This window comes from Pavona decussata, unplaced genomic scaffold (genome assembly GCF_977016875.1).
Source record: "Pavona decussata unplaced genomic scaffold, jaPavDecu1.1 SCAFFOLD_48, whole genome shotgun sequence".
Taxonomy (NCBI): Eukaryota; Metazoa; Cnidaria; class Anthozoa; order Scleractinia; family Agariciidae; genus Pavona; species Pavona decussata.
In genome coordinates this window covers 3,927,649-3,942,422 of record NW_028145470.1, presented here as the reverse complement: position 1 = coordinate 3,942,422, position 14,774 = coordinate 3,927,649, and the positions used below count along the sequence as shown (strand labels likewise).

The following is a 14,774-nucleotide window of genomic DNA, read 5'->3' as shown; positions in this document are numbered from 1 at the left end:
TTTTTTTCAAAAGTAGTTCAGAATAAATTCAAGGAAGACTTATAAGAATATCGAGGATCAAGACCCTAATACGTTATCAATCTTTCCGAATCACAAGCGAATTTAAAAGGTTAATGAAAATAAATACTTATCTTTTTGAAGTTGCTGTCGGATTTTATTGAAAAAGTCGTAAAAACCTGCGGATTTCTTAGCGCAGCGACTTCTATTAGCGTGGACGTGACAAACTTGTTCTAATTGAAACGAACTTTATTACAAGAACGTCTTGCAGTTTAATTGAACCGCCCTATGTTGTCTTGACGCCTGAAAATTCAAGATATGTCTTGAGCAGGAAAAGTAGATGTTTATCTCAATTTCCCAACTCAAGTTGTAGAATCGACTTTGCAACATTGGTATAGTGGCTATATACACTAATAGCACAGGTTGTTGAACAAATATGTCGCTTTGCATCGCAAAGACTGCAAAGACATGGCTGTTGATCTTGTCGGAACTGAGAAAAGGAAGGTTTGTTTCTGGGGAACGAAGACGTCCCGAAACATTTTCATGCTGTAACACCGAGTTCAACTCGTAGTGTTCCAACAATTGGCGTTATGTAATCTTTGCGTGCACAAGTTTGCTTTTCACGGTTAGACAAATTGCGCACTGAGTTGCCTCACTTGAATAAACAAGAGGCTCGTTCGAAGAAAATACACTCTTATAAGACAGGCGGCAATTAACTTTACTTTGGTGCCAAAAACCACCCTTTATTTCTGGTAAAGCGATGCTGCACGCTTGTGAAAATTCTGAACTCGGTTCACATCCGACACCTGGTCACTTACTCCGGGACCCCACTCTGCATATCGCACAAGCGAGAGAGAAAACACATGATGCTGCAAGGCATGGAAGGTTATGAGGGACAATTTGTCTCCAACTTGCAACGCATCTCGCAAAGTTGCGAAAAGTAGAGGAACTTGTCTACTTTTTCTACAACCTGAAACGCGAGGACTTCAATAGGAGAAGTCATACGCTCAGTTCCGTTCTCAGCCTGTTTCGCAATGGCGTTGCTACTACGATAAGTTTCAGGAAAAACAGCTAGACGTATAACAGTACTTTTAAGGAGAACTGCCGACAGTGCAGTGGTGTGAACAATCGCCCCTCACCTTCACCGCAGCTTAGGTTCAAATCCCGTATTTGTTATGTGTGGGTAGATGATGTCACTGCTTTCTTCTTTGCTGCGAAGGTTGTTCTCTAGATTGTGATGTTTTCCTCCCTCCACAAAAACCATTACTGTCAATACCCCCATTTAAAACACCTGCGACATGCTTTTTTCTAGGCCTCTGAAGTTCATAAAGTACAGTCACACCAAAAAAATCTACCCTAGATTTTACAAAGACACCGGTACAACATTTTCGTCAAGATGGCTAAAATGTAGAAGAATAGGACGTTTTTCCTCACCTTTTCAAAAATGGACCTGATGCACTTTTAAGTCAAAGACAAACTTTTATGTTAACTAAAACGGCGGAACACTTTTAAAGAGTTGTGCGGGTTGTCTGCATTGATATCAAGACATTATTTACCCAGGCGACAGGTGAAATAGAGCTTCCAATATCAGAATGCAAACAGCTAGGATGACAGCCTGACACAGCAAGATTATAGCAGAGAGGAAGTCATTTACCCTGAGAACTGAGACTCAGCAATGATATCTAAATTCTTTTTCTCTCGCAACGACTTAGACCAAATCATGGAGATATTGTTCACGCTTATGAGAAGTTTTACTATCTCAGTGTGAAGTAGGTGATAATAAATCCGCCTCAAAGACGTCGTGTAATAATAATAATAATAATAATAATAATAATAATAATAATAATAATAATAATAATAATAATAATGACATTTTTAGACTGAGATAAAAACCTCCAAAAAATGTTCTTAAAAAATAAAGATCTAACGCTTTTGAATATTCGGTCATCTTCATGGTGATATTAAACATAATACCCACGTCGCTAAATTTAATATCACCCTGAAGGTGTTTTAACTAAAACTGCCAATTATACAAACCATTAGTTAAATAAATAGGAAAGGCATCTTTTCTGATAGACGATTTCTACCTAGGCACATCATTACGCCAAGATGTCAAGACACGTACACACAGGGAAAGCCGCAAATTAAAATTATCACGATGACCTCTTCATATCTTTTTCATAACGAAAATCATCTTTATAGCTAACTTTGTACGTAAAGCCAAAAACTGAAACGACGAACAAAGAACTAGAATGTGATCATTTCACAACGCTGCTTGTGTAGCGGAAAGCTAAGAAACGCTTTTTCGTCCCATTTGTCGCTCTCAATGGAAGATACATCTGTCAAGAGTAGCTTTCGCTTCTGTTAGAAGACTCGCGCCATATTGAGAAAGAAAACGGTCTGAATTGATACACGCGCAAATAAAGAATTTAATTCAAAATGCCTGAGAAAATGACGAAAGTTAAGCAAGAAAAAGCGATCTCTTTTATTTCACTGCAATTTTTTTCTCGGTGGAAACGTCTATAAATTGGATGAGAGACAAGAGTCTCTTGAGTAAGTTTGCACATCTGTCCAGACTGTGACATCCTGTTTAAAACTGGCTCCTTGGACAGTTAAAGCAATTCTAGAGTTTTGATTGGTTCCGCGGTCACTCGTGATGTTATATGAGCCATTATACCACGCCCCACAAGTTTGGTAAGTGTGTGCGTTAGCTTGGAAACAAAATATCACCAAACCAGCTAGATATAGCGATATTTCGTGTTTGTTTTTGATGAAATAATTATTGCACTCGCGTTCCTTGGATATGGGATAATTGTAGCCAAGTTGAACGATGTTGAACCGTGTATCATTCGCTTAAGTCGGGAGTGCGAAGCTGATACAACGAGCCCTAGGCAATTTCCAATCCGGTTTAACCGGTTACAATCCAGCGAACTGAAAAAGATGGCGGCTGTACGTCTTACCAAAATACCTTGCGAGCTTAACACAGCCCATAGGCACATAGAAAGCCATATTTTTGGCGAAATTCGTCCCTGTACTAACAACATTGTGTATGAAAGGAAATGTGATGTAATATATTTTTTTCGTTGTGTATGTTAGGTTTGAAGTTTGTAGAGTCTCTCTGGGCGTTTTATGAGCGTTTTTAGGGTTTTCACACTCTAAGAATTATAAGTAAATGTACGTACATCGCCATCTTTTCCCATACGGTGGATTCAAATGGCGCTCCGATCAAACGGAAATCTTTCCGGAACAAACCGACGACTTTCGGAGATTCTACTTTTTTCCGCTTCAACCGGTTGCAAGGGAAATTACCGTTCCATTTTCACAAAATTTCCATTTCCATTTTTCTGACTTATTTTTTCCTCACTGTGCGCATGCGTATACAGACGCTGGGTCAGAGTTTCGTAACGATTTATCTTACACGAAACGCGAGCCTATTTCATCCAATGAGAGCGCGCACATAGGCATAAAATGAAACACACAGCAGAGAATATTCGTGCTAAGTGAATCAGCCTCTGGGTGTTCAGGAACTTTTTCATGTCCATGAATACACCTGTGTGCTAATCTGTTAAATAAAAGTGTAAGGATCATTAGAGTCTACTCATCGAGTTCAACTTGAGACATATATTAAATGCAAGTTTGGTATAAGGGAAAGCGTTTGTTTTGTTATTTTAGACAATCTGACGGATTTCCGTTGATGTAGTCATGAGTAGTTAGACGTCTCCTGTTCTCAAAAGAAAAACGAGACGTCATCGCGCTAGCTCCCCCTCTCCTCCCTCGCAGACACTTTTTTGGTTCGTCACGCAATTTTTCCTCGTTGGGGAGGAAAGATTGCGTGACGAGCCAAAAGATCTGCTCCGGCTCTAATCTCGTACCCAGATCTCCCACGGTCAGGCGGAGGGGAGATCTCACATTTCGACATTCCCGAACCGACGACTGAGATCGGGGAACGAGATTACTCCGGCTCTTCTCTGCGCAGGCTAACACTAGGGCCGCTTGGTACAAATAGACGCCCCCGAATAAGGTTTGTTTTCCAAACCAACACATCGTTCTCCCAAATCTCTACACATGTCTTCACAACTCTATGGAAATGTGGAATATGCCTTTCTTAACCGACTTTTTTTTCCCGTATGAACCCGAGGGATTATTCCCGCCAACGTTCGCAAGTGTTCAAGGGATATGCCTCCGTGTCGTTCCCAGGATTCTTTAGCATCATCTGCTGTCTTCTGCAAAACTTGCCGGCAAAATGGCGGATTTCCACGTGTATTTTATTTCTGCTCTGGTTTTGTCGTGCTGCTTACAAATTTTAGCAGGGTACGAGAGAAATCATTTTAGTCTGCTGTCATACTATTTTGTTTTTAAATTTGAAATAATTGGTTGCTGCTTTTATGCTTTTTCAGGAGGGATTTTTACGCCATTTTAGGCGTCCCTCGAGACGCCAACAAGAACCAAATCAAGCGAGCTTACAGAAAATTAGCGATGAAGTGGCACCCCGATAAGAATAAAGACGATCCCAAAGCACAGGAAAGATTTCAGGACTTGAGTGCAGCATATGAGGTTTGTTATCAAAATAATTTCAAGTTAAAACTCATTTTTGCCATCTGTCTTCAAGGCCATAGTCGTTACTATATAGAAAATCCTTGAATGAATAATTAAGGAAGTTCAGAACTTCCCTTTATCAGGAAACCTTAAAATCAGGCACTGCAATTCATTTTCTTTACTGTGTAATGGTTCCACTTTAAGCTTGTTGAAAGTTTTTGAAAACATTTAGAAAGCAAAGCTTGTACTTGCATTTTACACCTACAGGTGGTCGCATTTTCAGCTTGCGTCTTGTAAAGTACGTAAGCTTTAGTACGCTGCAAACTTTTAAACTTCCGCAGTAAGCTTAGAAATATTTTTGAAGTCTTATAACTAGAAAATTTGCCATTCTGTTAGCTTACACCCTTGCGTGTTTGTTGAACTCAATTTGTCATTGCTTAATTTTGTGCAACGAGGATAATCAACGGTATTAATTCAATCCATCTTAACTCATTTCCATGCAGCCAGCGTTCGATTTATAGCACAGCAATTTCGCGCTAAATTCAACTCCTTTAATCTCTTACATTTCGAGTCTCGAGGCAAAGACAAATTTATATTTTTCGGATACGTGGAGTTTTTTTTTCAGCTTTTCAAATATATTTTTGACAAGCGATTACGCTACTGTGTATTATGTAAATCGTTCAAGGTGTCCGCTTCTGATTGGTTTATGTTCTTGCGAGGTTATTTCCGGTAAACACTGGAGGTGCCGTCGTGCAAACTTTAATTATTATCTCTGAAAATCTTAAATGTTTTTACTCGGTATTTTTTTTAATTGTCAGAAATTATAATCAAGACTTCAGAGTACTTAAATTGATCTTAGTAGTGTGGTTGCTTTATAATGTTCCTGTCAAATTTTACTGCCAAAGGTGGATTTCTACTGTCGTGTAAGTTTAACTTGTGCTTTTAAAAGACATAAATAAAATTAGACATGGTATTATGTGAATGGCTTGTTACACACTGGTCAACGTTTCATGTTTATGCAAGACATCCATACATTGCTTCTTATTTTATTTTTGTTTGTAATGCCAGTTGGGTTTATATCCCATGTATCCAGAGTGTTGTAAAAATTTGTGACAGTGGAAATTTAACGTCAGTGTTCAACATAATTTTTCAAGGCAAGGTTTAAGGAAGAACTTTAACAGTTCATTAGAATTGGGTCTTTCCTACTGTTCTTATATTCACCATTAAAATATTCCATTAAATTGCATAATTTGCGATTTCTTACTGTTTATAATTTCTTGTGTCATTAGCATGTGTACAAGTTGAAACACATGATCTATTGATCCCTTGACGCTAAGCCCAGCCAATTGTTAGTCATTTTCTCTTTTAAGGACAGTGCCCACTAATACTGAAGTATGTTTGTACAGTTTTTGACTATATGGGAAAAGCAGATCTTAGCAAGGGCTATTGGAATCCAAAAAGAAAATTGGGGGTAATCATGTATTTTTTAGAGATAATTAAACAACAATCATTCTAAAAAGCAGTAAAATACAACGCAATGTATGTTTTTTTTTTTCAAATTAAAGCTTTATTATCTCTGAAAATGCATGGTTACCCCCAATTTTCTTTTTGGGTACCAAGAGCACTTGCCAAGTTCTGCTTTCACTCCATAGTTTTAAACTGCGCAAGAATATCCCTGTGTCAGAAGGTCCAGCCCCTAGGAAAACCGAGTATCTTGAGATGCGCAGAACGTATGCCAGTAACAACAGTAGGCACCGTCCTTAAACAAACACTGCTTTTTGTTTAATTGCAATCAAAAATACTGCTAAATTTCAGTCTACTCTATAAATATTTTCTTGAGTAATCAAACATTCTCTCTGGTTTCAAACTCATTCTAAAGAGTAGTTTAATTATATCCTTTGTTTAGGTGTTAACTGATGAAGAAAAAAGAAAAACTTATGATAGACAAGGAGAAGAAGGACTTAAAAACATGCACAGTGGTGGAGGAGATCCATTTGATCCATTTTCAAGGTAAAGTGTTTAGATGTGTTGTGTTATGGGCAATCCACAAGGCCAGGACATCACTCTATTTTTCTTTTTACAATAACTGTCAAAATTCTCACAAGCTGATTTGCTCGTAGCTATTGTCTGTAAGAGTGGCGTCAAACATAACAATGCACACTTTCTCAAGGGAAAATAAAGCCAATTCCTTTCATATTTTTTCCATGGTATTGTAAAAAGGAAATCAATGCCAGTTTCCTATGTTCCATACTCTTATAGACAATAAAAGGTCGGTGCCTACTAATACCAAAGTACTTTTGTGCGGTTTATGACTATTCAGGAAAAGCAGATCTTAGCAAGGGCTGTTGGAATCCAAAAAGAAAAAAGGGGGTAATCACGCATTTTTTAGTGATAATTATAATTAAGCTACAATTATTCTAAAAAGCCATAAATTACAAAGCAATGTATGGCTCTTTTTTTTTTTTTTTTCCAAATTGAAGCTTTGTTATCTCTGAAAAATGCATGGTCACCCCCAATTTTCTTTTTGGATACCAAGAGCACTTGCTGAGTTCTACTCTCTCTGCATAGTTTTAAACCGCACAAAAAATCCCTGTATTAGTAGGCACCACCCATAGGAAACCCGAGTATCTTGAGATACACAGAATGTATGCGCATTAACAAAAGCAGGCACCATCCTTAAAAGTAAAACTTTTGGAAGCAAAGTATGAAGGTAAAGTGGAATTTCCTGGGGCACGGGGTTGCAAAACAAAAAAACCTTCTTTGGGGGGCGGGGGTGTATTGATATTTTCTGGAACTGCACATTATAAATGTATCATTTTTTTGCTATTTAGTTTCTTTGGAGGGTTTGGCTTTCATTTTGAGGGAGCACAGCATTCACATCAGCGAGAGGTTCCAAAAGGAAGTGATATTCAAATGGATCTGGAAGTCACGCTAGAAGAACTTTACAATGGCAACTTTATAGAGGTGATTTTCATTTCAACATTTCAGTTTGTTGTTGTTTTTGCACCTGCCCAATGCCTTTTCAACCCCTGAGGTCATGAGAATTAAGGATATGATCGCCCAAGGGGAATTTTCTTGATATTTTAATAACTTCTTCCCAGTACTTATATAAGAAAAGTATGGGGACAAGAAAGGAGAATGCGTTCTTTGATATGAGGGGTTAAAGGGTTAAAATTTCTGCACAGGTACTGCGTTATAAACCAGTGACAGAGACAGTCCCAGGAACAAGGAAATGCAACTGTCGCCAAGAGATGAGAACTACACAGCTTGGACCAGGGAGGTTCCAGATGTCCCCTGTTGACATCTGTGACGAGTGTCCTGCAGTTACCTATGTTACAAAGGAAAAACTTCTAGAAGTCGAGGTTGAACCTGGAATGCGTGACGGCCAAGAGTATCCGTTCGTTGCAGAGGGTATGAAAGTAAATTAATGATGACTTGATCTCAGTTGTCGAACCTTACTTTGATCTTTCTTCCCCAAATGTGGCTGCGATTATAGACAAGAATTGACATATTTTCTGAAACCAATATTTCCACAGCATATTTGGGCTCAATCATGACAACTGTAGGTTCAAAGACGTGTCATGTATATTTTATGGTTTTTTCAAAAAGATAATAATGTGTGGTTCCAGAAAATATCCATACCCCCACCACGGAGGGAATTTCATATAGGACCCCCCCACCCCCCTGGATTTTCCATTTTCGAGGTATTTTTTTAACCCCCCCACCCCTTCGGAAATTCCTTAAATACAGAATACACCCCCACCCCCCTCTTGAAAAGTTTTATTTCAAAAGAATGCCTCAAAGATCAGTTTGATGGGAACATTTCAGAAATATCAAGAACTGCCTACACGAGGAGAAAATATGCGTTATTGGAGAGCGCGCGCGCCGTTCAATTTCACCGGTAGAGTTTTCCAAAAAGCTCTTGATACTGAAATAATTGTTGTATTTTATATTTACCTGTGGTCATTGACATCAAACTTTACCATTAGCTTCGCTGAAGATTTTAAATCTAAATTGTTGGAATAAGTCCGGCAATGCAAAAATGTGTTTTCATTTAGTTTGCATATGTCTTTACGTTCCTATGCAAATTTTAGGAGATCAAAAAGATTATCGCTTTAGTTCTACTCAGTTGATGATTTTCCTCCTGGTAATCATTCAGTCTAGTTATTTTAGTCAATAGTTTTCCTATTGAATCGGAATAGCATCGACAAAATAAGGATTAGCAGGGCAGGGAGACAAATAGGGACAAATAGAGCTTTCAGATCGTAACTTGAAACCGCAGACGAAATGGAGCCGCAAAACGAAATTAGCATGTTCATGTTCTTATGCAAATTTTGTATGAGATCAATAACGCATTAAAAGAATGTTGAATTGGCTCTATTTTGTTGAATTTTGGCATAGAAATTAAGTTAATAGTTTTGAACTTTAAGTTGAAATACTTTGGACAAAGTAAGTTTTAACACGGGTCAGTTTTGACAAACCAGTTATAATTGACCCCGGAAATTGACCTTTGCCCGTAACTCTACACAGCATACAAAAATAACAAACAAATATTTCAATGTTTTATGTAAAATTGGGGCTTTCACTTTATAGCCATACAAAATTTTCCCTTTTAATTTAAACATTGATACAAATTCAATTGTTGCCAGTAAACAATATTTTCGACGCAAGAAAGTTTCACAAACAACAGTTTTTATATAATAACTGAGTCACGCAACGCAGACATAGATTTCTTGTCTCAGTTGGAGTACTTCGCTTACAAAGGCTTTTCGGAGAAGGGAAACATGTTTTTAATGTAACAAGGGTTTCTTTAAAACAGTTAAACAAAGTAATGTCTCCAAATTACAATTTTGAACATTTTTGTCTCGATATGTCTGACATGAACGTGAAGTTGACCCTCTGGAAACTTATCCAACCATTCACCCCTCCTCCCCTCTGGAATTTCCTGGGCCATTAACCCCCCCACCCCTCTGGAATTTCCAATTCCCTCCGTGGTGGGGGTATGGATATTTTCTGGAACCACACAATGTCGTTTCTCTGAAACTTTTGCCTCTCAGTCTCAGATACTTTTTAGGTTAAAATGATTCTTAAAACCAACCTTTCGACCAGTTTTTACTGGTCTTCCTCAGAGTTGACATAAAAGTAAAATTCAATATGGCAGATCGTTGTTTACTTAGTAACCACATTGATCATTAAATAACGTAAAAAATGATCATTTCCAACAATTTAACGTCAAAGTTTGTTGTCAGAGTGGAGGTTCCCTTTAATAGAATGTAACTTGGTTAAGAATCCCAACTGGCGAGGCCCAGGAGTTGAACTCATGGCTACTGAGAAACACCTCCAGCTAGTGGTCAGAGTGGTACTTGAATATAGGACTTCTGGATTACAGACACTCTAACCACTCAAGCATGCTGCTCTCCTCCTTCTCAAGTGAAATTTTGTTAATTAGATGTTACTGTTATCCAGTATTAAGCCCTCCACCTTACCTTTGAGGACAAAGACATATATTTTTAGATAATGTACATGTGTATGTGTTTCTGGGAAGAACCAACAGGTTTTTTGAAAACAAAGGCATACAAAGTTAGAAAGGCTTGCATAATTAACATCTTTAATATGATTACACTAAAATATTGAACAAAATATACTTTGTTCTACTCATTTATTAGGTGAACCTCACATCGACGGCGATCCAGGTGATTTGAAGTTTATCATCAGAGAATTAAGGTAATGTAGCTTAGTAGTTTCTTTTTCTGGTTGAAAAAAATTCTGGAGGTTAAATGAATCGCTTTGACAAGTTTCTTCTCGATAAACTCCTTGGAATAGTGTGTCTCTCGATAGAAAGTCCGACATGCTAACCCTCCTTTCAGAGAATCTGAAAAAGTTTCTATCAATTCTCATACAAGTGAGTCCAGTCCACTTTTTTTTCCAGTCAATGCTTGGCTAATGGTTGTGAAGCTTATCTGCTATAAATGAATGTAAATATGGTCTCAGTGTTCTGGGAGTGTTGGATAACAAAATCTATTTGATGGCTTGTTACATTCTACGTAGAAATAATGCACTCCTAAATAAATACAGATTGGAGTCGAGCTTGTATGGGGCCAATGTTGATTCAACGAATGAATGGATCTTGGGACGTGTATCTGTCCTCCCCTGCAGGTTTTGCAGGGGTGGGGGGATGACATCATCACCAACATGGCAAAGGAGAGAGAGCGTAGGATTGAGATCATCGAATGCACTCCCAAATCTTTGATTATTACTAGTGTATAAAATATAAATACAGGACTAGAGCACGATACCTGATTTGTGTGCCAAAGATGATTTTAAAATGTTAGGATCCAGAGTAAAAATGTTTAAGAAACTATTTCAAAACCTCTTGGCTCGGTAAACCTTTTATTCTTTGACAAAAAGGTAACTCCCCTCTCCTTGATCTGCCACCATGTTTTCACAAGCGTCTCTGTTGATAATGATGTTGATCTCTTTGCACAGACATGACAGGTTTAAAAGAAATGGAGATGACCTTTATACAAATGTGACAATAACTTTGCTTGATGCCCTCAATGGATTTGAAATGGACATAGAACATTTGGATGGCCATAAGGTAAGTGGTCTGAATGCTTGTGTTTAATAATTATTGATGAAATGGAAACATAGTATCTGAACTGCATAATTATTGTGAAAAATATAAAAGAATCACTGAGTGTTGAAATTTCAGTTCACTGAACTGATTATTGCAAATAATGTTTGGGTGAAAGATCCTTTCAGTGGTTTTAGCAACTTAGCAGCTGCAAAGAAAAGTTGAAAAAAATCAAGATTGTATAAGACTTAAGGACAGTGCCTACTAATACTGAAGCATTTTTGCGCGGTTTATGACTATGCGGGAAAAGAAGATCTTAAAAAGGGCTATTGAAATCCAAAAATAAAATTGGGGGTAACCACATATTTTTTAGAGATAAATAAGTAACAATTATTCTAAAAAGCAATAAAATACAAAGCAATGTATGGCGTTTTTTTCAAAATTGAAGCTTTATTATCTCAGAAAAATGCATGGTTACCCCCTATTTTCTTTTTGGATACCAAAAGCTCTTGCTAAGTTCTGCTTTCTTCACATAGTTTTAAACCGCGCAAAAAACAATATCCCTGTATTAGTAGACACCACCCATAGGAAAACCGAGTATCTCGAGATGCGCAGAACATATGCGCAGTAACAAAAGTAGGCACCGTCCTTAAAGCCATGCAACCAGTATAACGTGTATTTCGTATCTAATTTTCACTTCCATCACTTCACCTTGTCGGGTACTGTATATTACAAATTCACAAAGGCTCCCTGAGTTGGCTTGATAGCTCAGTCGGTAGTCAGAGCACTGCACCAGTATTGCAGAGGTCATGGGTTTGAATCCATGCATGTAGTGCATTCAAAAAAATTTTCAGGCTTTCTTTTTGCGGTGTCAGTCATTCACTTATTCATTCTTTCATCTGCTGTTCAAATATATATATTTTATATATTCTGCTTCCAGTATTGTTTACATTAGTAAACCAGCTGAGCTATCAAGCTGTTTCATCTGCTTCTGCCCTTTCACATATGACAGTTCTCTATTCGTTCCTGCCTGTTTGTCCGAGTTCTCATGTCGTGCTTCTTGATTCTCCATATCTTTCCCCCCTCTCTACAAGCTGAAGCTACAAGTGTGTATCATTTTTTAACATTTTTGCTCCACAGGTACATGTAGTGCGTGAAAAAATCACCTGGCCTGGTGCTCGTATAAAGAAGAAAGACGAAGGAATGCCAAACTATGAAAACAATAATGTAAAAGGAGATCTTTATATTACTTTTGATGTTGAGTTTCCAAGAGGTGGCCTTGAAGATAGCGAGAAAGAAGGTGGGTTACACACAGCCGTGCTCATCGATAAATTCATTTTCAATTACAACTTTTTGACATGCTGATGTTGCCTTTCATGCACTCACATAATGCTTTTTGTGAATGGAAACTTGCCCTGTACAAGTAACGTTAGTTTCAAGAATGTTGCACTCTGAGGACGAAAGAGGTGATATTTCACATTGTTATGCCTCACCAAATCTGACTGCCCGTTAAAATTTATTCATTTCAAGCTCAACTGTTTCATAACATTCTGTAGTCACAAGAATGTTATTTGTTGTTTTGTCTCCAGTTCAAATCACAAAGGACAATTTTACCATTTACAGTGTAGGACAACACTTTTTAACCCCTCCAGTTCTTATAGAGCGTTTTCACTCACGTGACTACCGGCCATATTGGTTTACTGAAACAAAAGAAAGTATTTGCATAAAAAGAGAGTTCAATTCCCAGAGGTTTAGTTTGGGACACCAACATGGCCGCCATTTCTTTGTTTTGGGACACCAACATGGCCGCCGTGACGTCATGTGAAAACACTCTATTAGTAATGAAATCATCATCTTTTTCCTCACTGTTAATATCAATTCATGACTGAGCATACTGGGTATGCAAATAGAGGAAAACACGGTTGTCTCAATGTTCAAACAACTCCTCACAACTACATACATAAGAAATGTACGGACACCTGTGAGGAGAATTTGCGTGTTGATACGGGAGGTATAAACCTTCCAAATGTAAGCAGACTGGATAAAATCACCCCAAATATACTTCCCTTCAAATCCCAGCGATAGCAGGTTAATTTCATTTTCAAATCCAGCCAAAATTGATATTTAAAATTCCCTTCTTCCCCCTGCTTTGAAAATGACTCCTGCCCAAAAAATAAGCCCCCTCTCCCCCCACCCCAAAGAAAGTCCTTTGAACAACCACAATCCTAGAACATATGTTTGGAATTTTATGGTACTGAAATTTTATGATTTTGACAAGTATATCTTTTCTCCTTTCAGCTCTTAAGGGTATTTTGAAGCAGCAGTCTCAACAGAAACCATACAACGGACTTTAGAAAATCATTTAAAAATAATTTTAATTACCTTCCAATTTAGTAGTAGTAATGTATTTTCTAGTTCTTTGTTGCCTTATAAAACTGTTTTTAAATATTGAAAAGAAAGGAAAAAGTTTGAAACATTTTCATCAACGTTTTACCAAGACTGTGGATGATGGGAGGGTTGATAATTAACTTTACCACTGCATTCCCAAGATAACAAAAAAAGCTTGTATTGTTCCCTGTTCCAAAGTTTCCTCAAAAGAATTTTGGGAGTTAATTATTTGCAAGGTTGTCATAACATTTGGGTTCTGCTGATGCATAAAACACATTTGAATTGTTTGTACGGTTAATATCTGTTGTACATAATGTGATGAATTTTACAAAGAAAAATAAAAAAAAAATTAACTCATGCTATGCAATTAAGACCAAAGAGTAACAAGAAAATCTTGCAATACTCCTGACTTTAAAGCAGTGAAAAGTGAAGTCTAATAATTATTTTTGAAGCATGGATTTGTAATCTATGTTGATTCTAAAGTGAAAACAACGAGAAGCCTTGTATTTCTTCTTCTTTCTGTTCAGCTGTTTGAAGATATTTCCAAAGCAATGCTGATCAGTTTTTATCATCAGTACAAAGCATTTAAGAGGCTGTTAGTTTCTAGAAAACATTGTATTTAGTAAATCTATTTATACATGGATAGATCCAGAGCTAGAAGCTTGTGGGGCAGTGTACACCATATTCATGGCAAATATTTTAATCAAAAACACGACAGACTGGATGTACATGTAAACTTCTTAACAATCCCAACTGGCAGGGAGGCTTACCAGTTGACTGTATACAAATTAGCCTCCCTTGCAGATGGTCTTTTGGCTCATTCTGCAATCTTCCCTCCCCAATGTTCACTATGAGGGAGGATTTGAATGCAGCACTTCCAGATTGAGTTGGTGCCTCTAACCACTCAGACACATTGTCTCCCATTATTGTAAAACATGGTCACCAAATTTCAAGCTATAAAAAACCTGGTAACTAACGGTAGTTGTAAACTTGCAAATATGCTGACTGTAAGAAGTTCAACTTTTCAAAAAATAATGGTTTTAAGTTGGCACCTTGTATGCTCATCAGCATCTTTTTGCAAATATTTGGGCGGCAACTGCACACACATTGCATGCTTTTCTCCTGTCAAGAAAGCCATGTCAACTTTCATTAACCCATTCCTATAAGCTTGCAACTTCAACAAACTGACTTGGCCTCCGATTACTATGACCCTCAACAGCATAAAGGCATTCTATTAACCAACCACATCATAACACGTGAAGTTAACTTTTTTTATTAA

The 14,774-nt window shown here is 37.5% G+C and overlaps 1 protein-coding gene across 1 annotated transcript; it reads left to right on the top strand.

The window, feature by feature from the left end:
- The first annotated feature begins 4,209 nt into the window (after nucleotides 1-4,209).
- LOC146481858 (dnaJ homolog subfamily B member 11-like) lies at nucleotides 4,210-13,852 on the top strand. Its single transcript, XM_085107805.1, has 9 exons — nucleotides 4,210-4,308; nucleotides 4,395-4,551; nucleotides 6,440-6,543; nucleotides 7,365-7,497; nucleotides 7,719-7,944; nucleotides 10,200-10,257; nucleotides 11,020-11,131; nucleotides 12,248-12,407; nucleotides 13,406-13,852. The coding sequence occupies exons 1-9, from the start codon at nucleotides 4,241-4,243 to the stop codon at nucleotides 13,459-13,461; spliced, it is 1,074 nt and encodes a 357-aa protein (XP_084963931.1). The 5' UTR covers nucleotides 4,210-4,240; the 3' UTR covers nucleotides 13,462-13,852.
- The last annotated feature ends 922 nt before the right edge of the window (nucleotides 13,853-14,774 follow it).

Coding starts and splice junctions, on each gene's coding strand:
- LOC146481858 (XM_085107805.1), top strand. CDS start 4,241: ATGGCGGATTTCCACGTGTATTTTATTTCTGCTCTGGTTTTGTCGTGC. Junction 4,309..4,394: donor TGCTTACAAATTTTAGCAGG/GTACGAGAGAAA, acceptor ATGCTTTTTCAG/GAGGGATTTTTACGCCATTT. Junction 7,945..10,199: donor GTATCCGTTCGTTGCAGAGG/GTATGAAAGTAA, acceptor CTCATTTATTAG/GTGAACCTCACATCGACGGC.